Consider the following 27,528-nt stretch of genomic DNA (forward strand, 5'->3'; position numbering starts at 1 on the left):
ACGGACAGCATTTTAAAAGCCTTCATATTTACGTCGCACTGAATTATAACATCTCTGCTCCCAGACATCAGTGGAGCATAAAGATGGCAGCCCACCTGGTCACCTGATGTTGGCAGAGATACACAGGCATATGGGCTGCTATTTTATTTTTTTAAAAGAGGGTCCTCTACAGTAAAAATAAATAAAAATACTATTAATGTTGCATCTTGCTAAAACAGTCAAGTTTCATCCATGATGTGCTGTGGAAAAGAAAAGCCAGAGCAGTTATGTTTTTTAGGTTGTTTTTTTTTTTCCTGCAGTGATTTAGAGGACAGATCTCAAATCCCAGTGCACTAGGTCGACCATTTTAAAAATAGCTTTGAAACAGACTAAGAGTGTAAGAAATTGTGGGGATGTTACCAATGAAAAGAACAATTACAGGTACATTATTTAAACAGTTGTAGCAACACGTGGGGATGTATAATGCTATATTTTTCAGAACTCTGCTACTTACTCTTTAAGACTAAAATATAATGTTGCACCTCGAAGCTGATCCACAACAGCTGTGCAGCTTTTAGGCAGATCTGTAGTTCATTACTATTCATTTAGGGTCCTGTGGCGGAGTGTCCCGCCCCTTTATGTTTATAAGTGTTTTGTGTTAAATGTAGTGTGTTTAATGTTGGTGTTTATGTAAAAATACACAGGATATAAATATGGGTTGTGAGCACAAGTGTTTAAAATGAATATTTTGTATTTATGCACAGCACTTCATGTGCAAGTAAAATAATATGTGAGCATGGGGAATTGCACTTTTATTAATTCATGTGCAGTTGTAGCGAGACTCCAATTGAATGCTTGATTAGCAATCGAGTCTCGGTACAGCTGCATAAAAGCTGCATGTTTTCACTCACTCGGGGTTGTGTGTTCGTGAGTGGAGAACGGGAGAGACAAGAAGCTTTTTGGGGTTTTGAGAGCAATTGCTACAGCGTGGTGGAAGTGCCAGCACAGTACTTGTTTGTCTGTTCGTCCACTGCCTTGTTTAGTGTTATCTGTTTTGTTTACCTTTTTATTTTGGCCTTGAGTGCCGTGTCCTGTTTTGTGTGTTTTGTTTAAAACTTTTGTTTGTAATTGTTATTATTTACAATAAAACTTTGGACGCAGTAGCGTCACAGATTCACTGGCCTACCTTTGTTGTTCTTCGTCCTTGTTATGGTCTAACGTCACCCCTACAAAACCATCCTGTTCACAGGTCCACACAAGTTCAGGGCAGTTCAGCGTGTGAATCTTAAATGGAAGATTGAGACAGCGGAGTCCTCATGGCTAAATGTTGGTGTTGTTGCAGGAGCTGGAGAAGCAGGGCTGTGTGTTTCAGGAGCGGCACGGCTGGGAGCGCCCAGGGTGGTTCAGTCGGGAATGCCCTGCACCGGTAGGCATGCGCTTTCACTATCTCTGTGACCAGTGCTGGATTTAAAACTGTTTAAAGAAAACTTTAAGAATAAAGTCCTATTCAAATTGTATTTACCATGGTTTTGCACAACAAAGGTTCAGTTGCAGATTTTGTAAGTACAGCACTGTGGATTTAGGGATGGGGTGAGGACGGTCTTTCTGTTCTGTAGCAACCTTCTATGTTGTAGTTACTGCAGTCAGCTACAGCACATGAAGTGAATCTCCATTAAACCAAACAATACCCCATCTGGGCATGTTAGTGTTATGTCAATATAGCTCATTAGATACAATTCTTTCTGCTTTCACATGGACAGGCCTTGGACTATGATTACTATGGGGCCTATGATTTCCCCCGACACACTGATTACAGGTACAAGCAGCTGCTTGGGAGAGAGTACACCTTCGACTTCCCACCACATCATGACATTGTGAGTACGAACACTCAGTGACAGAAAGAAAAGCTCTGTGTCCCCACTGTTTGATTTGTTTTAGTTTTTGTTAATGGTGATTTCATGTTTCCGTTGAAAACAAGAATTTTATTTACCCGGTTTAAGGTTTTTTTGTTCAGCAGCTCCCTTTTTCTGTGTGTATTGACGAAGTACACACTCATTACACATCAAGTCATTAAAGATTTGGCCACGGGCTTATTTTGACAAACAGAGCCCACTGAGTTTAATTCGATTTACCAGCATCTCTTTTTTTTATTTTCCAAGAAATGTAGATCAAAGAGTGATGGACATCCAAGTAGAGTTAAGTGAAATTAATAACAGGAGTACCATTGTATTAATTTGCAGATGCCTCTACCAGTCCGTATCTACCAGTTCACCAGTGTTCATAGTAAAACACGGAATGGCTAAGAGTATTAGACAGTGGGCGTCTTGTTTTCCACCATACTACTGTCAATGTAGTAAATGCGGAGCCTGATAAAATACAGGCTGACAAGGCCATGGTTGACATTCTGGCAGCTTGGTTTTAAGGAGAGAAAGCTGGCTCCCTTTTCACTTTACTTTTCAGACAGGATTTATTATACAGCACGAATGCCTGTCACTTAAAACTGAAAGTCCTCCTTAGTTTCCTTGATCATAACCCCTTTTTATAGAGATGTTTGTTTTAAAATAAATATAAAGAAAAAGTGTGTAGAACAGTGTCTTGGAGACCTGTATGTACTGAGACTTTCAGAATGAAGGGGATATCTGTGTATAACAGTGTCTTGGAGACCTGTGTGCACTGAGACTTTCAGAATGAAGGAGATATCTGTGTAGAACAGTGTATTGGAGACCTGTAGGTATTGACTTTCAGAATGAAAGAGATATTTGCCACTTGGGTACAGAGTTAGAGGTTGCATGTTGAAGGCACAGATGGACAGACCTGAAACCTACATTCTTGTACTCTGGTATATAACGTTTTTGGTTTCTTCCTTTTCTTCCAGATAAAGAGCGACTGCTTGACATGCAGGCATGCTGTGGCAGTGTTTGACATGTCTTATTTCGGCAAGTTTTACCTGGTGGGAATTGATGCTAAAAAGGCAGCAGACTGGCTGTTCACAGCAGATCTGAATAAGCCACTTGGTAAGCAGTCATCTGCAAAATTAACTTTGAACTGTAATCAGAGGTCAAAATGATGTATAAGTTACTAACATACCTTATTTAAGTGACCATGTTAGTTGAAGGTTCTAGGAAGCTTCACCCTGGCAAAAGATGTTTTTCTTTGACAGTGACGTGAACATTCTCACTACTGTAGATGAGTATCATTGAAAGACTTAATTATGCAACATAACGAAGGAGAAGGAGAAAAGAGAATACATAAGAACATAAGAAAATTAATGAACATTACTTTTCCGATTCCTAGAAACTCATTGATCCCCAAACTTTTTCAAGTCAGATCTTAAAAGAGCTCAATGGTTTGGTATTGACAAAATGGTAAAAAGTGTCTTAATATTCTTCTGGTCCTGGTGTCTGTGCTTTGCTTAATACATTGGCTAAGGTTTAAGCACCGCACTGTGTCCAGCACCAGAGGACACAAGCAGAGACAAACACAGGACAGAGGGTAGGAAAACATTTTCTCAGAGTGGTGAGCGTATGGCATGGAGAATGTTTTAAGACAGGAAAGTGGTTTCTTTTTCCTAGGTACAACTGTCTACACCTGCATGTTGAATAAGAAGGGTGGGACGGAGAGTGACCTTACAGTGAGCCGCATCGAACCTGGACCAAATAGCTCTGTATTGACACCTGCTTTCGAAGGTCAGTACCCCACACAGAAGAGAGCCTGGGAATTAAGGCAGGTCATTACCCCACCAGGAAATTGTAAAAGCTATGTTTTGTTTATTTTTTTTTTAATTTGGAATCGCCTATTTTTCCCCTCAGGATTTTAATGTTCAAATGGCAAAAAAGAGACTAACCAATATATCAGAAAACATTTAAAATGTTCTCCCAATTTGGGATTCCCAATTCTTATTATTTTTCTCCTTAACCACGACGATTTCCTACACAGCTCAGGGACCTGAGGCTCCAGTGGACGTCCGCCTATCCCATAGGCCAGTCGGTGTCTTTTTACATCTAGGAACTTGAGAGCGGATATCCGCAGGCTACTGGCCTCTGGTGGACAAAGACCAGCCCTACAAATCTCTGACCACAAGCTCACTCGGCCTGTAGGGGTCGCCGCAGTGCAGTGAGGAGAAACAGTCTAAGCAGGATCCCACCTCCCCAACCCCGGGAGCGCCAAAGCCAGTGGCACTGGTTTTACCAATGAGCCGTTCGGGGACCCTCGAAAGGCATTCTTGTCAACGTTGATTTTTCAAAAATCAGGGTGGCTTTTTAAACTGATATTTTAGTGGCCTGAATTGAAGTGAATATCTACATAAGACAAAGGCATACAACGATTCCACTTTGTTATTTGGTAGATTGATAGACTGTGATAAGGTGCTCCTTCTAATTGATTTTAAAAAGGAAAACATTTCAAAACCAAAAAACCACCATGACAATCAGATTCTTTCTTGACCCCTGTGGTTCTTATTGTACTGTAGTTGTAGGTGGCTGGTTTGGCAGAAACCAAGTAAGTTTATACACATGCTGTGAACTCCACATAGTCCAGACTTGAGTGCAGTAAATACTGGACACATCCAATGCACCGTGTGGAACGTGTGTACATTTACTATACCGTGTGTGTCTAACAGTCGTTTCACACGCCAGTAGCATACATGTACATATAGAGATATGAACTAAGGTGCCTTCAGACTCAGCTCTCCTGCGCTGTCATATACTCTGACTGTAAGTCACAATGACCTATTATTTTGTAACTAGAAGTCTAGTTTCTTGAATAACCTGAACAAATTGTATGGTGTCATTAAAAATGCAGCTGGGCAATCACGCATTCTAATATGGGGCAAGGGGGCTAATTGATGCTGATGCTTGAAGAGGTTTTATTGCAGGAAATGAATTAGCTGTGGATTGCCAGGCTCCATCTGGTAGAGGTAATTTCTCATTCAGTGTGCTTATTCACAGTCCAGTAGATGCAGATGTAAAGAGTTGCAGTGCTGTTGAGTGAGAGGGGATAAGGGTAAGTGTAGATGTCTTTGCGTGGGTTTGTCTGTGTAAGTGAACATTCATTCTGTAGATCTTCAGTAGTGTAGAAAACCATGAACACCTGGCGAGAACGATTTACATTAAAGTACCAAGATAAACTACTTATTGTTTGAATTATTCTGTCGTTCTTATTATTGTCTGCTTTTACAGTTAGACTTAGTTATTAATTAACACATTTTGCACTGATGCATATGGTTTCTACTGGGTACTGTTGTTGAGAATGTTTTTGTTTTTTGGAATAAGAAAGTTTTTTTTTTTTTTTTTTTACTGAACCTTTATTAGCTCAACAAAACAATTCCCTGAGTCTTCCCTGCCGTGCACGTACTTCCCCTTGCTATACTGGTATCAAATGTCCAGTTTTGAAAAAAACTCCTGTTACAGTAGACATGTATTTGTAATTTGTACTGTAGTGATATCTGTAATCTTATAATATAAACCGTTTTGTTGCAGTCATTTAAAAAGCTACTGCTGTTGCATTGATGACTCCTCGTAAGTAGCAGATCATGTTAGATACTGTGCAGGCTGCATATTTGCAGGGTTATTTGATTGGCAAGCTGCTTGCTGACTCCAGGAACCCAGTCCACATGCCAATAAAGGCAGCCCTGTTGAGCACTCCAGTTAAGCTAAGGATATCTCCTAAAGACAGCAAGTTCCATGTGCCAATGACCTTGACACACAGGAAGCCTGGATTATGTTCTCAAAAACAGTAATACAGTAGTCTGCAGCTAAGAGAACACCCTTTGGGAAGTAAGCAAAGTGTTCTCATAGCCAAAGTGTTCTCTAAGACGGAGTTAGCCACCAGACACAATATGAATCAATAAAAAAAGAAATATATTTATTCAAAAGAAATGTGTCACTTATATGTGAGCATCAAAAGAAACTTAGCATTATATTTGGATAAAATTCACTAGATGTGAACGAAAAATGACACACTGTTTTAGAGCAGGTGAAGTGACTTTTTATTGTGCTGATTTAACAATTGACATCACGAAGATGCTGCAAAATGATCTGTCAATCTTGGGTAGGTATTGACTCTTGGACTCCCAGTTCGTGGCCTGTCATTGACCAGAGTGTGTCTGGTTATACCTTCTCGCCAGGTTTGAAATTGCTGGCTGTGAGCACCCAAGGCGGAGAGCCACAATATGCTGCCCTAGTCCAGCCTCCAAAATGCCGATTGCACGAAGGCACAGCTCTCTTGACAGAAGTGGCGTATTGTTTTTTTTCTGTTGTTTTTCTTTATTGCTTTTATTCAAGCTTTCAATTCAACAGCTGAAATCACTCCATATCCAGTGTCTAGTCAACTGTCTCACTAATTAGGTGATTAAGTGCAATGCTTCAGTCATAGTCACTCAAGCATGTCATGGTCAAGGATGAATGATTGAGGGATAAAAAGAAACCAAAAACATTTTGTCAGTGTCCATCATTTATATACCTTATATTTTTTCAAAAATAAATGTGTTATAATACCGATACATTTTTTTTGATGCTCAGTATGTATTACTTGTCATGACGCATATGCATCAGCATATGAAATTAACTGAATAAGTAAAAGCAATAAGCAAGTGTATGTTAATAAACTATAATCATAAAGTAACAAACAAACTAATGTTAATAAACTAACTGTCAAACTAAATTAACACAGTAACATGCATGCACATTATTTAACAGAATGTTGAAGCAACTCACCAAAACAGGAAACACCAAATTACTCTGCGTCAAAATTTCTAAATAATTGGTTGAAGTCAATTTAAGTGCAGCGTCAAAATACATGTGAATGTAGATATAATGCGTTCCCGAGTGCCTCATCCAGGTAAAGCGCTGCTGCTGGGAGTGCAGGGTGAGTTATACAGCTCGGACAGCGGCAGTTCGAGTCCAGGCTGTGCAAAGATGCCGAAGTTTACTGGGGACCCCGAGGGGGATGCGTCACATTGGGTTTGACACTCCCGGGATGGGGGAGGGGAAACCAGCAGGAATTACTTCTCCTCATTGCGATCCCTATTGACTGTCCTACTTTATCCAATCTCAAGACAACTGCATTATAATATTCCATTGCAGTTACAACGAGCGCAAGACTTTATAAGTTTGTTCAGCTTTCTAACCAATAGCTGTTTGCTATGGATCCCAGGGAGGGTTCAGTCTAAATGTTGACAAATCAATGGCTTGGGAGGGTGGGAATAAGGAAATTCCGAGATGGACAGCTGTAGTGTTAACAGCAAAACAATACAGCTGTTTTCATATTCCGAAGATTGATAACTTTAACCACTATGGAGGTCAGTCAAGAGTCTAAAAGCTTGCATTCAACATTCAAAATGACTAATGGTATTGAGATAACGAATTAAAACTTTTAATTAGAACAGTTGTTTTGTGTTTCTACCTAGCAACATGACCTGAATGCTGTAGATCCAGAAACACACTGGCATATGTCACACCGGTGTAATAGTCGCTCCCCCCTTTTTATAATATTGGCTTATACAGCAATTTGTATGGTAAATACTTTAGTAGAAAGTAAATACTTAAAGTATACACAGGGTGTCCTATTTAGCATAGATGTGGATTGAGAACTGGGCACATGTGAAGTTGGGCAATTTTTGCAAACTGCATTTGGACCAGTCTAAAGTAGTGCATTCAACAATCAAGAACTTTGCTGTTAAATCACAAGCTTGTGCATATTCGAAGAGATGGGCAAACAGAGTCTGTATTTAGCAATTTTTTTTTTCTAAATAGGTTTGTTTTATTCCATATGCTCCTGCCAGTATTATTTAATTCATGTCCCCTCATCCAGATTAATGACTGTATCCTGGGTTTTGTAATACAGAGCGACAGACTGGAGGTATGATAAATATTTCTGAGGTAACATGTTTAGTGATTGATGTTTCATTTCTATACAGTGTTTGTTTACAAGATTACATAATGATTGGTTTTCTTTACCTAAATGCAAAAGATGAAGTAATAATAAACAAATGATGTTCCTTCTGAAATGTGCTCGAGGTGCATCTATAAGCGTGTTCCATGTCAGTGGTTTAATAAGAGTGTTCCGCATCGTTTCATTTCAGTTAAAGTGCGGGTTGTTCCAGGTCAGTTTGGCATGATGAAAGCGTGCTGTGGGCCAGGTTTAATCAGTAAAGCAGTTACTGGTTTGATTAGCTCAATCCACAGGCATGCTGGGAGAGAATGTATTTGTGTGATTTTTAACAGCAGAGCTATTTACCAGTTAGATCAGATATGTGGGAAGCGGCAGTTACAGGACTTACAGGATGACCACACTTTCTATCACATCATATTTAGTTTTCTCCTCTGGGAAACGACCAGCTGGGATTTCAAAGTCCCTTTGTCAAAGGCAGCTGTCCACACATAAATACATCAAGCAGAATTTATTTGGCTTTGTTTTTTTTATTATACAATTTATAATTCAAGAATTCTAGTTTTGTCTTTTTGCTGTACTGTACAACACTTACGGAGATCAGGCTGGGCATTCACCTTCACTTCTCTCATCCAAAACAGCACCCTAGCAAAGGATTTGCGCTTCCTTTATGTGCATGTGGCCATTCCACAATTAGCACTTGGTTACCCAATTGGAAAATGGCCACATTCCACCTGTGATTGTTGGCAGAGATAGATTTAATCCCGTCCCTGCCAAACTTACACACACACAGTACTATTTACACGCTCTTACGCTTTGCCACAATGAAAGTCGCATATCCGACTGTCACATAACCACCTTTATCACTTAAACTGTGATGGAAACAGAAAGAAAGCGTTATAGCAATCAGCCTTTTGGAGCATTCCCCTTTAAGGGAGACGGGCTGTGTGTAGCAGTGAGGTTTCAATACACCAGTTGAGAAAGCTTTGTGTTTTACTCGTTTATTTGTGCATTGTGTTTTTATGATGGAGCGCACGCTTGCAGATATTGGCAGCGTGTTGTTGTAGCTTTTAAGTGCATTTTAATTAAACAAAGTAAGCTTCATAAAATCAATGCTTTCTTTTAAAGAAAAAAAAAATAAATATATATATATATATATATATATATATATATATATATATATATATATATATATATAATGGTGCCTTCACTTGCTAGGAGACAGCTGTGTGCATTGGGCGTCTTATCCATTTTGCATAGCATAAACAACACGATATACCAAACGATGGCTAGAAGTAAAGGAAAAGCAAAATAGTGTTCCTCTTCAGATTTTCATTCATTCCTTTACTCCAGTTGTTAGTTATATGTTGTTTTATTGTTTGGGGTTACCAGGAAAATCGGCTTTCCAATGTGTCCTTATGAGGGTTAGTGAGTGTCTTTCTGGGAGTTATTTGCTTTTTTCTTTTGTAAATTGTTTCTGGAACGGTCTCAAACAGACATGCTGCTTTAATAGCTTTACTGATGCTGTGCTTTGCTCTGTCCCTTCAATTACAGGCGATGGCTACTACCTGGCAATAGGGGGCGCTGTGGCGCAGCACAACTGGACGCACATAACTACTGTACTGCAGGATATGAAGTTCAAGTGTGAGCTCTTAGATTGCTCTGAGGATATGGGCATGATCAGCATTCAAGGACCACAGAGGTAGGGGCACAGCTTCCATTGATGTTGTTTTCAAACATCCCGATGGTCTCTGTCTTTAGTTACCTCAATGTTTTGCAGAAGATTGTTATGCAACAAATAATAATAATAATAATAATAATAATAATAATAATAATAATAATAATAATAATAATAAAAACTTGAGTGCACAAAAAAACATTCAAATATATTACATGTTCTTTGATACAGGTTTTGTAAAATGATCAGGTGTTTGTCATATGCCATTAAATTTAGGGAAACCTTTGAAATACAGAACACATGACAGTAGGCCATTCAAGACATCAGTGCTCATCCTGTTTCTAGGAGCTGATTGATCTTGTCAAGTTGGGTCTTGAAGTATCTCGATGATTTAGCATCAGTGACATTGCTAGGTTACCCATTCCATACCCTCACCACCCGTGTCAAGAAGTGTCTTGTATTCTGTGTCCTATGTCCAGCTGTGTCCTCCTGTCCTGGGTTCTGTGCTGTGTATAAAGTGTTCTCTCTCTTTCGTATGGTGTTCAAAAGCAACGGGCTACAGTTAGCAATCATCAGTGATGTTCCTGATGGTTTGCACCTCACCACATTCGCAGCTTGGTGAGTTCTTGATATCCACGCCTCCCATGCATTGTTGGAACACGATTGAGAAATACCGTGTGCTCCACTGTCGTCTGGGCATGGAGAAACCAGGCTGTTTCTTCCTAGGATCTTCCATAAGGTCCTGGTTTGGGAAAACACTGTTTTCCCACATCTCGTGCCATTGGGTGGTAGGGTCCTTTCCAGCTGACAGAAGAGTCGAGACATGTGTCCAGAATGGCCATCTGGACTTCAAACGGGAGGGTGGTGGTGATTTGATGACGGTGTGCAAAGGGAGATTTTCCAAGATCTTCTTAACACCAGTCGGATGTTCGATATTGGGATGTTCTCAAGCACTGGCAGTCATGGCAATTGTATAGATTTTAGGGAGCCGCTTACCACATGCAGCTCAGTGTTGATTTGGGTATCGAGTGCGGTGGGAGAGCTGTTGCACCTAACAGGTGTGCAGTACTCTGCCATAGAATGGACCGGGGCATGTGTTGATGTCTGAAGGGTCCCAGCGTCCCCAGGAAGTCTCTGCCAGCTTTTGTGAGAAGTTGACCCTGGATTTCATCTCCTTGCTGGTGGCTTCAAGGTGATGGTGTTAGCTGAGAATCCAATTTGAGGGTGACTCAAAGGTAACAGGATTTGTGACCATGGTTAAGGTGTCTGTGATGGGGTACACCTGCCCCTATGTTTATTATGTTATTTATAATTAAAGAATGAGCGCATTTGCATCTCACCCTGCAGTACTGAGACACCACCCACCCAGTCATCCTGTTCACATATGGTGTTGTACATTGACTAACAGCGCCTTCACGTACCCAGGAGAGGTACTGCAGGTGAATTTTTGAGGTTCTTTTTTTTTTTTTAAGCTTGAAAAATAAATAAAATGGATGCAAGTATGCTGGTTGTCATGGTGGACACCTGGGACCAGCGGAGGAGGAGGGCAGAGAGAGAGAGAGAGAGGCAAGATGCCAGTGACACACAGCAGAAGGAAGGAGAGGAGGCAGCAGTACGCCATCTTTGAGGAGGAGATGAGGGAGATGTGCAGGCTAGCAGTCCCACTTCCTGGAGTGCCCCATACTGCTGTCTGCATTGCTGCTTCCCGCACTGCCTGAGGATGCCCATTCCTCACAGCCTGGGGATACCCGTTCCTCACAGCCCAGGGATGCCCGTTGGGCACCTCCCAGGGATGCCACGCCGTCACCGCCCAGGGTTACCTGCTGACCCCTGGGGATTTGTTGTTGTCGCTGCCAGCATTGCCACTGCTGGAGGGCCTCACACCACGGCTGCTGTCTGTTTTGTTACTATTATTATTGTTGTTATTTAAATGCATTTTGTTTTTGCTGTTGTTTTGGGTTGGCAGGGAAGGGTTAATTGCCTACCCTACCAAAGATATCAGTGCAGGGGTGTGTATGTGTGGAGAGCATTGTGTGGCATGGAGGGAGTTAAAATCCTCCCTGCAAACACACGCGGGAATGTGGCTGGAGCCGTCAATTGAGTACGTGTTTAAATGATTAGATTAAACTGGTGTATATCTAGAGTGATCAAGGTGTTAATGGAGTGCTGAGAATGAATGTTGGTGAAGGTGAGGGTTTTGTGTGCTGAGTATATATATATATATATATATATATATATATATATTATATTATATATATATATATATATATATACATGTACATTGATAATATCGGAAATATCGTTGGGGTTTAGGTTAGTTTTTATGAAGCTGTGTATGTGAAATCAGCGGCTTGGTCTAAAGCCACGGTATTTTAAAATACATTATCTGTTTTGTGTAAACTGTTTGTTTGGCCCTTGTGCCTGTTTGTTTTGTTTTGTTCATTATTTATAATTAAAGAACAAGCGCATTTGTGTCTCACCCTTCCATGACCGGGGGTTCCTAGGGGCAGCGCACAATTGTCCGAGCACCATCCGGGTAGGGAGGGCTTAGGTCAGCAGGGGAATGCACGGTTCACCGTGCACCAGCGACCCCTATGGCTAATAGGGCGCCTGTGGGTCTGCAGGGGAGCCAGTCAGATCTGTGTTGTCCTCCGGCAGTATAGGTCTGATAGCCTTGCTGTGGATCCGTAGTGCGAATAATGACAGATTGGTAGGAGCACGTTTCGGAGGATGCGAGTCAGGGTGGGGGGGGGCTTGCGAGCGGTGAGCTGAGGATACAGATAATAATTGTGCATACAAAACTGTGGAGAAAAACGGGGGTAAAAAATTGGCTACAACTACATTTAAAAAAAAAAAAAAAAAAAAGTCACTTTTGAATAGAGCATATATGGGTTCCTAATATTTGTTCCATAGTAACCATGACCCTATCTACATGCTGTAAGGAGATAAAAGCTAGTTCTACATTTGACCTTATTGAGAGATCAAAGGTCAAGATCAAGTAAATTTTTTAACAGAGCATACGTTAATTCCCATAGGCCTCCACTACTGTGTGAAGACTCATGTATTTATAACATTGTACCTTAGATAAATACTGCAGTACATGTAATATGTGCAAATTGACCATGGCTGAAATTTGATTGGGTCATGGCGGCCATGTTTTTTATGTAGCGACTTATTTTGAACAAACTTAATAAACAACCTTGCCAAGGCTATGTATGCAAAGTTTCGCTTCTATCGGCATAATGGTTTCAGAGAAGAATTTGTTAGAATATTTTTGACAAATCCAATATGGCCGCCGAACCATCTTGAACAAATCTAAATCTAGGGCATAAGGGTAATCTGTGCCCTCGATTTCACATCTCTACCATAAACAGTTTCGGAGAAGATTTTTTTTAATTGTTCAAAATTCTTGAAAAAATCTAATATGGCTGCCAAACAATGTGACCTGTGACCTTCGTTTTTGCTCTCACACAACTTCACAAAGGCCTCTACCACCCTACCAAGTTTAGGAAGGAATTTTTGTCCTTGCCTTCGGATTATTTACCCCCCGGAAATATATATATATATATAATATATATATATATATATATATATATATATATATATATATATATATATATATATATATATATATATATATAAACACACACACACACACACAGGGGCAGGGTGTACCCTGTCACAGCATAATAGATATTTTTAATATTCCATGTGTTTGAGCCCGCCACTTTTTAAATAAAAGTGCAAACTGCCTGCTGTAAACCTAGAGGCAAGTTATTGTGTGTTATACAGTACTTCACATTTACAACTTAAACTCTATTTCACTTAATGCTACTGTATATGTGTCAGTATTCCCAAATTGGTTTTTTTCCCGCCATATTTTAACAGTCAGTTCCTGATGGAAATCTGACCTCCTTTCAATGGGAAATGCCTGTGAAGACTACACAGTTTCTTCAGTTTACTGAGGAGTTTTTGATTAAGTTATGTAAGGATGAAGAATGAGTAATAACGAGATCAGTCGTTGTGTTTATCACAGATACAGCAGAGAGAAATTGAGAGAGACAGCCGTTGCTTGGCAGGTCATCCCACTCTGTATTTGGCTAGATTATTCATTTGAAATGAAATTTTTTTTTCCTAAATCCCAAAGATAAACAAGAAGACATGAGTTTTTCTGCAGTTTTTGTATGCTAGGCACTGAAACAAGACAAGCAATGTTGTGAAGGTATGTCCTCACATGGAGTGATACTAAAAGCAACTATAAAATGAAAGGACAGATGTTTTCACTAACAGTCTTTCTTATGGTCCAGTGTATTCAGAGCTTCATGAGTTGCCTTTCCTTTCTTGCCAGTATGGAAGACACCACTGAGAATGTTTTGTTAATTAAATTGAGTTCTTTTAGAATTACAACCAAACAAACGATGTTCTAAACTGTTACTGCAATACTAATGACTGTAGTATCACTGTAGATTAGAGATACTGGTTTGAGGAATACGAGGTACTGATATGTCTCTATTCAGAACCCTCATAAGGCTCATTCTAGTGAAGTTGGTTAAGATAATGAAATCAGTTAACCATATACGGTTAAACAGGGACATCAGGAGATGGAAGAAATGAATGCAATAAATATTATAGTAGCTAGAAAGGCTGTTGCAATCATTACACAGGGAATGCACTGGATTTGCTTTGAGTTCAAGGCATCTCTACGGTGCTGTCTTGCGCTTAGTGACAAGGTGGAAGGGAAACATGGAGGATCTACAGATACCAGGAAAATTAAAATCAGACTGAGAATATATACAAGATACTGTCAATTTCATATAACGATTAATGAGAGGACATTAGCAAGTCATGAAACTCTATTATTACAAGAGATGATGAATCTTTCCAAACGCTTTATTTAATGCATGTATTATGTTGTCACTATCGGTGGTTAACTTTCTTCCCTTTTTTTTATTAAATGATGTATCATGACAGCATCCTGCCCTCCTGAGTCACTCAGTACTGCATATCTCAATGAAGCTGCCCACGTCCTTCTCAATAAACCTTGAACTGCCTCTTCTGCAACTTCTGACATTGTTCTTCCTTCAAAGTGTATGATGCATGATGAACTTAAATAGCATTCAACCTTGCACGATCATTAATGTGCATTCAATTTGCATTCACACCGACGTAAATTAAGCCAAATGGAAAACAATCACGGTCATGCTTTGTAAGCCACTGCAAACAGTACGGATGGAATGAAATGCTGAACGTACTGTACGCATGAAAAGCAGTACTGTGGCTATGCTAGGGATAAATGTTTTGTGACTACAGTTCTACTTATAGAAATCTGAATGCCATCTGGCATTTATAGCACTGTGCAATCTGTGATCATGAGTCAGAATGGCTTCTCACAGTAGAGTTGAAAGAATAGGAATCCTCCTCCTGCCTGGAATAGAGACAGTGTTTTGGAGTTCTGTGTGTTTGTGTGTGAGGGTGTGGTTCAAAGTGGAAAGAGCCCAGCCGCCATTTAAATGTTGCCTGTAAGTTTATAGCAGGTAGTTAATACTTTTATATAAAAAGTGGCAGACTCAAACACGGAATATTAAATAAATATATATATATATATATATATATATATATATATATATATATATATATATATATATATATATATATATTATTATTACCCTGGGCATTAGATTGCATTAGACTGACCTGAGGTAAATGGGTTGCTAGCCTGGGACTCCCAGCATGTCATGTATAAGTTTCCACGTGTTGATTAGATGCTCTTAACGTGTGTGTAATATATATGGCCAGTAGTCAAGCAGCAAGCTTTTAGTCTCTGTGAATACTATTCCTGTATTTTAATTTATTTAATTTATTATCACAATTGCTGTCTTCTTTAGTACATATCATTATAACATTTGCATTATCGCCACCCCTTTTTTACAAATTTATGCAGGAACGCACATAATTAAATATTAATCTAGGCTGAACTGCAAAGAAAAACTGCTGCCGCAAAGCATTCTCTAAAAAGTCGCAAACAGCATTGTGCATGTTTAGTATATTTCATACTAGACTATCGACTGATTTGCGACTATTGCAGACAGCTGCAACCCTTAACTCTACCCCTGAGTTGAAGGACTCAGTAAATCAGCTTTGCTCCATTGCTGTTCTATTGAACACAGAGGCCCACACATATATTAAATCTCTTCCCTAATGCAGACTGAAATCCCAGGGAGAGAGAAAGAACATCTTCACATAATTGCTTTTCCAAGATTGTGCTGTTTTGAAAATTGTTTTTTCATGTTAACAAATGCTCCGTATGATCTTTCTAGCTGTGATTGTTCCTGGCAATGTTGTGTTAATTCTACATAATGTGTTCTGTGCTTTTTTTTACTGATAATAAACAAAGTACATATTGAATTTGGGGTACCAGGGTACAGTATTTTCTTTGTTTTGTTTTACTGTCACAACACTTAAGAACAAAAGCTTCTATAACAAAGGGAAAGCAATTGAGCTTTCGAGGTTTTTTGTAGTTAAAAAGAAACATTTTTCTCCCCAGCCGCTGTGTGCTACAGGAGGTCCTGGACACTGACCTGAGTAATGAGGCATTCCCTTTCTCTACACACAAGATAGTGAAGGCAGCTGGCTACAAAGTAAGTGGCACACATTCCAATATCTGATGAAGATGCACAGGGCAGGGACTTGTTACCTTGTTTAGGTTAAAGATTTGTTGAGCTCAAGGAGACATGAAGGGCTGATCTTTGTCCTCCAGAAGCTGCTCTTGTGAGAAGAAGCAATTGGCTTGGTTATGGGGTTGGAAGACCCCAACTGACTTTGAGGTCTCCTGGGCTGTTGTGGGCAATTGCTGTGTAACTGGACATTGTGGGGGAAAAAAAACAAAAAAACAGAGGGAAAGTAATCAGGCATATTTATATGGCTTTATATATATATAAGGGCTTTAGGACCCTGGGCATGAGGGATGATACACTCCATCTCCTAAAATGATCATCGAAGGTGTCCAATTAAGTCATCCACACTCTTGCGACATGCGTCATTTTTGGAATGTCGTACAGCCTTTTCTCACGCTTCTGTGACCTGAAATCACATGGGGTCGAATGATATTGAAAAACGTCAACTTTTGCTGCATGTTCGTATGCTGGTAACCATCAAGGTACTTTTAATAGAAGAAGTTTTGTAGACATCCATATTTATATAACCCCTCACTTAAAGAATATAGAGATGCCCAAATAATAGAAATAACGTTGTGTTTTTTTTACCGTTTCTAATAACCATGTGCAAAAAACTAAAATAATAAATAACCATGTGCAAGTAATGCCTGACATTGCAAATCTGGCACTTCAAGTGTGTAGAACAAGCAGTACTGTAGTTGCTCTGTGCATCGATTTGAATAAATTGTAAGCACTTTTTGTTTTGGATCCGACAATATGGTCTGATTGATTACGCTTTCCTGTTAAGCTACAGTGTATTTATTTATTTTTTAATTTATTTTTAAATAGACTTCAGCTTTAATGGTTAATGTGTGTTTTATGAACATTTAAAATTACATTACAGCGGACTTACGCAGCACCGTTTTTTCAGGCAAACCCTTTACTTTATATTTCACCATTTAACACTAGAACCGCCGTGGCTCTACTCATACCTAGAACCATCGCTGTTATACTCATACCTAGAACCGCCGCGGCTCTACTCATACCTAGAACCATCGCGGTTATACTCATACCTAGAACCGCCGCGGCTCTACTCATACTTAGAACCTCCACGGCTCTATTCATACTTAGAACCTCCACGGCTCTACTCATACCTAGAACCATCGCGGTTATACTCATACCCAGAACCTCCGCGGCTCTAATCATACCCAGAACCATCGCAGTTATACTCATACCCAGAACCGCCGCCGTTATACTCATCCCCAGAACCTCCACGGCTCAACTCATCCCCGGAACCGCCGCGGCTCTGCTCATGCCCGGAACCGCCGCGGCTCTGCTCATGCCCGGAACCGCCGCGGCTCTGCTCATGCCCGGAACCGCCGCGGCTCTGCTCATACCTGGAACCAACGCCGGCAGTCATTATGATGCTACATTTTAAACAACATCAATATTAAAATGAATGACAAACTATCGGATACAACTCAAAAGTTTTATTCAAGCACGTCATATCAAACAATTGCACAGCAGAAACACTGTAAATAAATGAACAGTTAAACATGAATTGGGTTATTTTCTGACTTACCACGTATAAAGCACTACTTACAAAAAAATATATAATAAATCAAAATTTCAAAAGAAACATGTTTTCTCTTATACAGTTCACAGCCTACCTCTGTAAAGCACTTTGTGATGGCGGGCCACTATTAGTGAAAGACTAAATATGATATAAGTGTCTATGATAGTTGTAAAATATATTCTGAAATACTACCGCCCGGTCCTTGGGTAATAAGATATCCCGGCCCTGTTGAGATACAATAATAATAATAATAATAATAATAATAATAATAATAATAATAATAATAATAATAATGCTCTGAATCATTGAAACTTCAAATTGAATGGGTCTGTGTGATTATTCTTGATTAAAGTTCTCTACGTGCATACTGTAAGCCAGTATATGAACTGTGCACTTTAGGGTTTGAATCATCTATCTGTGTCTCCCTGTTAGCCTCCTCTGGGTGCTCGAAGTGGTAGAATGTTTCTGCCAGCCCGTAATCCTGAGCCTGAATCAAAGCAAATGTTTATATAACAATGTTCTGAAATCCCATGCATGCCACACATTATTAATCCTTTAAAGTACACTTTAAATAACTCATGAAAAGCTTTGTGAATTGAGATTATATTTTCTCTGCTACAATGCTGTATGTACGCTCATATACCTTATTTCAATTATGTTTTGTCCAGCTTGATTTTAAGTATGAGCAAGTAAGCCCTTATTTAGTTCAGTATGCTAGTGTGTGTGTTTGAGGCACGAGGTTTAATTGTGTGTTTAGAGGTGAAAGGCAAAGTGTTAGAGTGCCAGAGATAGCTTCTGAAAGGAGACCACCTTTTTTTTTTTGGCAGCTCAGCCTATTTGTTCAGCTCACGGACAGCAGGCTGCCTTGGGGGATTCCTCTTTCCTCCAAATACAAACTGAACATTAAAACCTTTCAGTACAACGGTGGTGTCGTTTTCATGAATTATTGAGAAGCTGCCGTCTTTGATTTCCAATTCCTTGCGTGTCCAAAAGTGCTTGTGCTGCCGACTCATTTTAATCATTGCTGACATCATTGAAAATGAGTTGAAATGAGCTGGTGTGCTTATTGCCAGTGCTTCCTGCTGCTGTACATGTTTATTTTAATGATGTCTTACAAATGATTTTCTAAAGATCTGTGATCAGGCTTACCTTTCTTTAGATGAGAATTGCTGTAGAGTGACCAGAGGAACCTTATACCAGCAGGGTCCTATTGAAACCATCAAGGAACCATAAAGCTCCAAGAAACTTAAAGCCTGTACTCATACCTTCAGTGTATTGGCATTCGCCAACAGCATGTTTTCAAAGCAGTTCATGTATTACTGTCATTTAAACTAGATTGTTGGTAGTAGCATAAGTAGATGATATTTCAAAGTTTTCACGTATGAACTTTTCCTTGCTTGTGATACATGGGGTCGATTGCATCACCAGTGGGTTCTAGGTTCAAACAGGATTGCTAGGATAGCTCCTCAGTAACTGTTTTTTTAGATTGTCAGTCTCTAAGGGATGTAGTTGGTTGGTTAGTAAGCAGAAAGGACAGGCTTGGAATTGCAGATTTTCAGAATCTGATGAGAAAGGCCTGTTACTCTTCAGTGCATGGCATATATTAGTGATTACTTTTTAAACACCAGAACATCAAGCCTAGACCGGGGTTACATGTTTCTTAATATTGCTGTAAAGATCCATAGCAATAACAGACAATATCATTTCAGCAAGTGAAGCATTGCCCTTGAACAATGGAACAGTTTGATAACCTTTTAGCACTCTGGGCTGCGTCTCTGGATTTAGAGCTGCCATCTATCCATAATTGACATAATTATGAACCAGTCTGATTTTTATTAGCCATTTAAAAGGATGTTTTTATATGTAGCGTAAAGCACTGTGTAGAAAAAAATACAATCAATTTTGAAATAGGCAAATAGCCCATGCTAGACAAGACAGCATGCCTATAGAAGAGTAACAGCCAGTGGCATCTGTTTTTTTTTAAATAAATCCAGCAAAAAAGATTACATTGATTACATCAATTAGCATTGATTTTTGTGACATTCTTAAGAAAATAGCCCTAACAAATGCAGAAAATAAAGTTTGCAAATGTTGCTTGGCTGCTATCGTTTAAAATGTAAGAGGGCAGTACCTGGCATTAACCCCTTAGGGTACACAGGGAATTCAGCGGTTCTTTAAATGGTTTCTTCTAAAATGCATTTGAGAGTGACTCAAGTATCACAAGGAAACTGACAATCTGGATGATCCAACCTCAATACATTTTAAACCCTGTTTCGTGCAACTCGTTGCAAAAATTCGAAAGTTATCATATTTATTTGTCACGTATGTCCCTTGTACATAAGAACATAAGAACATAAGAAAGTTTACAAACGAGAGGAGGCCATTCGGCCCATCTTGCTCGTTTGGTTGTTAGTAGCTTATTGATCCCAAAATCTCATCAAGCAGCTTCTTGAAGGATCCCAGGGTGTCAGCTTCAACAACATTACTGGGGAGTTGATTCCAGACCCTCACAATTCTCTGTGTAAAAAAGTGTCTCCTATTTTCTGTTCTGAATGCCCCTTTTTTGTACGTTAAGGGTTAAAAACTGTAACACTTTATGTATCGGTTACAAGTTATTATAAACACCTTATTAATTATGCTATTAACAATTATAGAATATGATTAGAAGTAATATGGATTATTAAATACTTTTGGCATTGTTTTTTTATTTCATTTATTTCTTTGCTATTGTTTATAAACGGTTATAACAGATGTGGTGCCATATTTAGTAAATATGCCCGCTTCCGCTCGGGCAAAAATGACAACGTTAGCGAACAACAGTGATAGCATATGAAAGCGGGATTTACAAGTCTGGTCTCATGCATGGGCTAACGCATATCAAACAGCGAATCATGCGCCCAGCCAATCAAAGCACAGTGGGGGGAGTAAGGTTACAATCAATAAGGATTCAGCATTCCCTTTAGAGCATCTATGCATCTGAGATAGCAAACGGAGGGCATTTTTGAAACACATAAAAAACAGAACAAAGGAGACAGTGGCATAAATTGTTAGTGCAGCAGGTACCCTTAGTGCTACTGGCAAGCAGTGTGCTCTCCGCATGTCTCCTTCCAGGTCAGCCTGAAGCAGCTGGCAGGTGATTGTTTGTCTGAGGCAAAATTGTTATTATGCAATTTTGCCATTGTTTTTATTTTTTATTTATTTTTTTTGCAATTGTTTGTAATAACTTATAACAGATACCTAAACTAAAGTGTTACCAAAACTGTCCAGGCAGTACTGCTGGCCACGCAGAAGCCAAGGGCACAATTGTGTCATACAAACTTTTTACAATTAATATGGCTTTCTGTTGCTTTTCCTGACATCATTCAGCATAATCAACATTTTCCCCTAAAGAAAGCCGCTGAATAAATGGACCGCTAAGGGTTAAGGACGGCTTATCCCTCTGCCCGTACAACATGGGGAATTGTGGGAGTGAAACCAGCTCCCCAGTAATGTTGTTGAAGCTGACACCCTGCAATCCTTCAAGAAGCTGCTTGATGAGATTCTGGGATCAATAAGCTACTAACAACCAAACGAGCAAGATGGGCTGAATGGCCTCCTCTCGTTTGTAACCTTTCTTCTGTTTTCATTCAAAATTCTATTGACAATGTCGACCCAGGGGACTTTTTCGACCTGAAGAAAGAAACAAGCACCAGAGGTCACAAATGGAGATTAGATAAAGGGTCATTCAGAAGAGAAAGTAGGAGGCACTTTTTTTTTTTTTTTTTACTAAGGCAGAGAGGTGAGTTTCTCCCTCAGTTTTTTTTAGCCCTAGCTCTTTGTTACTGGGGTTGCGTGTGTTAATGAACAGGGCAGCTTCTCGGCTTAGCCTTGTAGCATTCTAGTCCTTCTGCAGTATTGCCCTTATGATGGCTTTGGTACATTTACCCCTGTGGTAATGGCTACATTTCATACTTGAAACGGAACGTTAGGTTATTATGAAACTTATTATATTATATAAAAACTGTTATGAATTATATCTGAGGGTTATTGTGGAAAGCTGCTGCCTTGGGGTTAGTTAAATGACACACAGCAGATTTGAGAAGGACCACAGGGGCCAGATCAATGATGGCTACACCCAGTGTGCATGTCATCGGTCAAAGAAGGATAAGCATATCTTAATTCGAAGAAGCTCAAATACATTTTTTTCTATAATCTTTTTTTTTTTAAACATATAATTTAATAAAACAAGTGATCACGGTATAGTCGTAATATTTTGTCTTGCCCAAATGGCAGTTAACATTTTTTATATTCCTTGAAGAAGAAGAAAGAATGAAAGGAAATCAAGAAATATCTTCCACAGGGACAAAACAATTACCTTTTGAAATTTGTTTGATTTAAACAGGTTGTAGTAATTGTAGGAGCCAATTTGCTTTGCTAACTCACTGCACATGTGCAATGAAGAGACTAAGAACAGAGGATGGAAAAATGCCAGCAATTGAATTGTATTTGACTTGTACAAAGAGTGCAAGAACAATGGAAGGTTACAAAGTGTGGAATGTGTGCAAAACTTCAATAGACGAAAGTAAATAGATGAAGTGCTGGCACTGAGTGATGCAACCCCTGTGGAGAATGTTCAAGGTTACTGATGCAAACTGTTAATATGCTAATAGTGTTATTGCAAATTTACTAACTTAACTGCGTGTTGAATGCTGATTGGTGAAACATATATTTCTTACTGCATAGTTACCACTGATTGGTACCAACAAAATGTATAAAGCAGGCCATTAAGAACATAACCGTAGAACAATTTACTACACCATTGGTCGTGTATGATTGTCTCTCCAGCGCTCTGCTATGTTCAATAAATAACAATCTACTCTCAGATCTGAATCGTTGTGTTCCAGCTTTTCAGGACCCTACAGTAATTATAAAAAATAATATTTTTTTCCAGCAGCAGTCACTGGTTTTGCAGTTGCAGTTCCACCAGCTCCCAGCTAGGAGGCACTCTTGGGCGAGTGGGAGCAGCACATTTAAGATAAGGAGAATTACAGGGAAAAGACAAAACAAAATAAATTAGGAACAGCCCCATCTGTTGCCGGGCAAAGACACGCAAATGCAAGATGTGAAATCGATAGAAGGTAGAATTACACTGTGCTGACTCCCACGCTGGGCTGTAAAACACAGGCTCCTGTTTATCAGGGAGTGAGAGATCAGCTCGATCAATCAGTTTCTCTGCACTCGGGTGTGTGTCTGTGGGTGGCTATAACTCACTGGGTAGGGGTCCAGGCTGACTGCACACTGCAAAGAATATTACCTGGATAGGGAACAAAAAACTGTAGGGTTCATTTATATTTTCTAGTTTCTTTATTTATTTGAAGTATAACACAAGAAATTAGGACAAGATAATTATCTTAATATAATTTGATTTAACAAGGTTACAGGTGGGATTGAGGCCTGTCGAGTTCAGAAAGTGAATGTACTTGGTTTCAAGGCTGTCCTGGGCCAGGAACAGGGCTCACAGTAATATTGTCTTTTGCAAAATCTCAGACAAGGGTTCAAATATTCCAATGTGCTTTTAACACATGCACAGCTGTAGTATTGTACCAGTTTAAATTTTACCAAAAAGATTATGTATTGAAAAAACATCTGAGTATTAACTGACTATTGACTACCATGCAATACCCTCAGGAAGGCAACTTGTGGGTGAAGGGTTTGTTTTTCAATGTGATAAAGACCCCAAACACACAGCCAGACTAAACCCAAATTACGTAAATCAGAAAGAACAGGTTTTAAAACAGTGAACAACGGTCACCTGACCTGAACCCCACTGAAGTGTTATGGGATGAGCTTGACAGGAGAGTGAAAAAGAAGAGTGCAGCCAGAAAACATATGCTCTGGGAGATGATTAGGGTTGAATGGACAAAAATAGATGACCGTGCACTGCTATAGTTGTGTGACAGAATGCCAAGAGTATGTGCAGCTGTTATTGCTAGGGGGGATATTTTGATGAGAAAAGTTTGCTGTAAAATGTCAGTAAAACATATCCTTTGTTGTATTTTCTTTTGGGAAGGTCAATACATTTTCATAGATGAATAGTTTATGCTGCTTCTTTCTTTCTTGGTTGTATTTCTGTAAGATGTACAGGTGTCCCCATAATTGTGACCGATAAGTGTGTGTTACGGACATCCTCGTTTTATCATGTAATGTGCTGCTTGTGTGAAGTGTTTTTGACAGTATCACATGAGAAACATGAAGTTCATGCCATCGATACTGTTTGCTTGAACCAGGGAGTGAAGATACTGAATAAGTGACAGCTTCTCAACGTCTTAACAGTTAAGGTTTACCTGATGCATTCAGAATTCAATAATAATGAACCATACAGTAATTATACAACAAACTAACAACAGAACATTGAAAGTATACAGTCACACTGATAATATTCTGCAATAAAGTTTCAAATTTGCTGGAAGGGTGTGCAAAACTAAAAATAGTTTTTTACCCACACACCAGATAATTGTAAATCAGCATTGTATGTGTGAAGTTATCTAAATAAATGTACATTCTGCAGCACAATTTTAAATGAAGTTTAGACAAAGAGAAGGAGATGTCATACCTTTTATTGGACTAACAAAATAATAATTATTCACAAGCTTTCAAGGCCTCAAAGGTCTCTTCTTCAGGTGAAAGTAGGAAAAAAATGAAGTTTACAAATTATACACAAAATAGATATTCCCATTATTTTTTATTTCTTTGGCTGCTGCTCGCTGGTGGGAAAGCCGTCTCCCTGTACGCTAGTAGTTTCCATAACAGCGGATTACACTTCCACTCATTTTTCTTGATCTTGTTAACATGCATTTTGATTGAGTTCCCCTTATTTAGTCGTTGAGACAGGAAGTGATGTACATGACCTGCGACAATTAAGCTTTTTTAACAAGAAATGTGTTTATTAACGACCTCATCCACTCAATTTCAAAGTATTAACAGATTGATTTAATTTCGTTTCAAAATCACTTCATACTAAAGCTCTTGTTACTATACCACGAGTTCAATGCAGTAACACAGGTTTTTGAAAATCATGCACTAAATGTCTTTGTTTTTATGCCTTTTTCTCTTGATATCTATTACACTTGTACTGTCTGGGCCGTTTCACTGCATCAGTGTCTTTTGGATAAAAGCATGTCATCTCCCTGAAAGCATGTCAGTCAATAGCTACAGTCACTGTAAAGGAAGAAGGTCATCACAACCATGATAGGCTCATGCTTTGTCTTCACCTCTATCAAAGTAACAGAAATTACTAACCCTACCATCTGTGGAAAGTAATGGCTTCACAGCTATCAGACTGCTTTATTCTAATAAATGCTATTTCATGAACAGCTTTCAAGCTTTCTTTTTTTTTTTTTTTTTTGTATGGTAGGTTAAATTACAATTGTCAACTCCAATACTAAGATATCATCAGTTTTCCAATATCCTGGGTGTTTTGATATATTCATGACCATTTACTGTGGTGAATGAGTACCACCCACTGCAAGAAATATAATTAAGTCCATACATTTGAGTTTAATAGTAAATTTATAATGGTAATAATTAGGAAGATATAGTGATAATAATGATGATGATAATTATGAAGATATTTAAATGAATAATATTGTGGTGATAACGTTGGAGCCAGTTAGCCGTCTGGTGCTTGGTTGAGGCTGGCTGGGCTCCAACGTTCCCTCCCACCCACATGTGTGTTAGAATTAGTATAAAAAATGGGGGGGGAGGAGTAGATATAATTTGGGGTTTTAGTCAGGGCATTTGCTTTTTGCTCCAGTGTTATTGGAAATCATGTTTAGACTGGGTTTTTTGTGTGGGTTTTGTAAGATGTCTGTCAGTGTAGATGAGGATGGTGATGATTAATGATAATAGTAATAATGATATTAAATAATAAGGGTGTATATTATCATGGTAATGATACTGTATTAGGGAGATAATGTTAGGATTAAGGTGTTGGATATATGGGTGCTTTAGTCAGTGATGGTAAAAGGGTCGGCTGATTGTTCTATGTATTAATGTTTGAGTGTGTATTTGGGAGTCCAGTAAAGCATTCGCTTCTGAACTCAAAAATGTCGGGTTCATCCTAAGGGGGGAGGTAGACCCCCTCTTCATTGATTGCTCCAAAAACACCATTACCAGACACTGGTTCTCGTCCCACCTCTCCGCTCTCGTCACCAGAGCAGGTCTTTCTCCCCAGTTCTACACACACCCACACCTTCAGGATCGGCTCAGCCCCTTCAGTAGCCCGATCCTGCATCAGTCATTACCTGATCGAGACAATGGGGCGCTGGTCCTCTTCAGCAGGTAACTCCTACATCTGATCGCTGCCATCTGATATCACTGCAGCACATCAGTGTATAGCTAGCATGCCCGGAGTGGGGGGTTCCCAGAGGTTTCTTCCTAATCAAGGAGGGTTTTCCTCTCTGCCAAGAGGATGGCCGACACAGCTCGTTCCCCTAACCATTTCATTGTTTGTTTATTTTTTGTTTGTCATTGTTCTTGCTTTTTATGTTATTCATTGGCATGTGGGCTTCATAGGAGCCGTTCTGTACTCTGAGGGTCGAACCAGGACGGTAACTGGGACCCAGTCCTCAAGTGGTCATAAACCACTTGAGCTCTGTACCAAATACTGTTTACTGCAAAGTGCGCTGTCTCTATACAGCAGAAACGTACATAAGTCACTTAATGCGGAAACCATTGTCATGGATCATTTTATGTCAAAGTGAAGGCTGCTATTAGATTTTGCCTGAGAAATTTCTATAACACTTAGGATGTGAACTATAAAGCTCAAGTGGTTTATGAGATATGAGGAGTTCAGCTGAGCAGATGAGAAGCACATGAGAGGAAAGTGTTTTTGTTGTCTAGTTTATTTAAAGCTGCAGTGTCCCACAATTGTGCAATATTTTACACTGAAAAATAATTCCTTATGCATTATCCATCCACAAAGTACAGTAATTCTATGAACTGAACTTTATCAGAGGGAAGACCCTGTTAACAAAATGCAAACAGACGATACCAACACAGTGTCTCTATTCTTGGCAGGGTGTTTCTATTGCCTTGTCAGAGAAACCTCTGCCCTATGAAGATCCATCCCCATACTCACTCTCTCACACTGTCAGCAAGGTCGTTAGAGGAAGGTTTTAGATTACGTTAGTCTTCTAACTTTAAAAGGAAGCCAACTCAGTTTGTTATGTAACGGTGATGGATATCTCGAGGCGTGCCGAGTGCAAATCTAACTCCTCTATTATCATGCTTCTGTGGCCTTCATGAGGACAGTATTTATTTAATTAACTGAAGTATGGTTATATCACAGAGTTTAGTTTGGATTCAATATATCTGTTTAATGAAAAATGTACAGCCTGTACAGCCTTACACAGTATCTTTAATAATAATAATATCTGTTTTTATATAGCGCCTTTCATAGTGAACCACCATCACAAAGCAGTTTACAGCCTGGCAATCACTAAGGATTTTGAACTGTGTTTGACACCCACGTTAGCTCAGTTACAAAGGCTTAATTTTATCATTTCAGTTCAGCACCAAATTAAGATCCATTTGATCTGATAAAGATGCTGAGATGTTGGTTCATGCTTTTCTTATTTCTCGGGTAGATTATTGTAATGATTTGTCGGCTCCAACTGTTGCAGCTGGAGAGCTGACTCGCACTCACCGCTCACAACACATTGCTCCAGTTCAAAATGCTGCAGCTAGAGAGCTGACTCGCACTCGCCGCTCACAAC

The 27,528-nt window shown here is 39.3% G+C and overlaps 1 protein-coding gene across 1 annotated transcript in view; it reads left to right on the forward strand.

Annotated features, from left to right (window-relative positions):
- The window catches only part of LOC121307070 (sarcosine dehydrogenase, mitochondrial-like), a 79,762-nt gene that overhangs the window by 39,028 nt on the left and 13,206 nt on the right, over positions 1 to 27,528 (forward strand). The window contains exons 13-18 of the mRNA XM_041239177.1: positions 1,322 to 1,405; positions 1,740 to 1,853; positions 2,855 to 2,993; positions 3,552 to 3,665; positions 9,421 to 9,568; positions 16,089 to 16,182. Coding sequence (XP_041095111.1) covers positions 1,322 to 1,405; positions 1,740 to 1,853; positions 2,855 to 2,993; positions 3,552 to 3,665; positions 9,421 to 9,568; positions 16,089 to 16,182 — 693 coding nt within the window. The remainder of the gene's footprint in view (positions 1 to 1,321; positions 1,406 to 1,739; positions 1,854 to 2,854; positions 2,994 to 3,551; positions 3,666 to 9,420; positions 9,569 to 16,088; positions 16,183 to 27,528) is intronic.

Source organism: Polyodon spathula, chromosome 52, assembly GCF_017654505.1.
Source record: "Polyodon spathula isolate WHYD16114869_AA chromosome 52, ASM1765450v1, whole genome shotgun sequence".
Lineage (NCBI taxonomy): Eukaryota > Metazoa > Chordata > Actinopteri > Acipenseriformes > Polyodontidae > Polyodon > Polyodon spathula.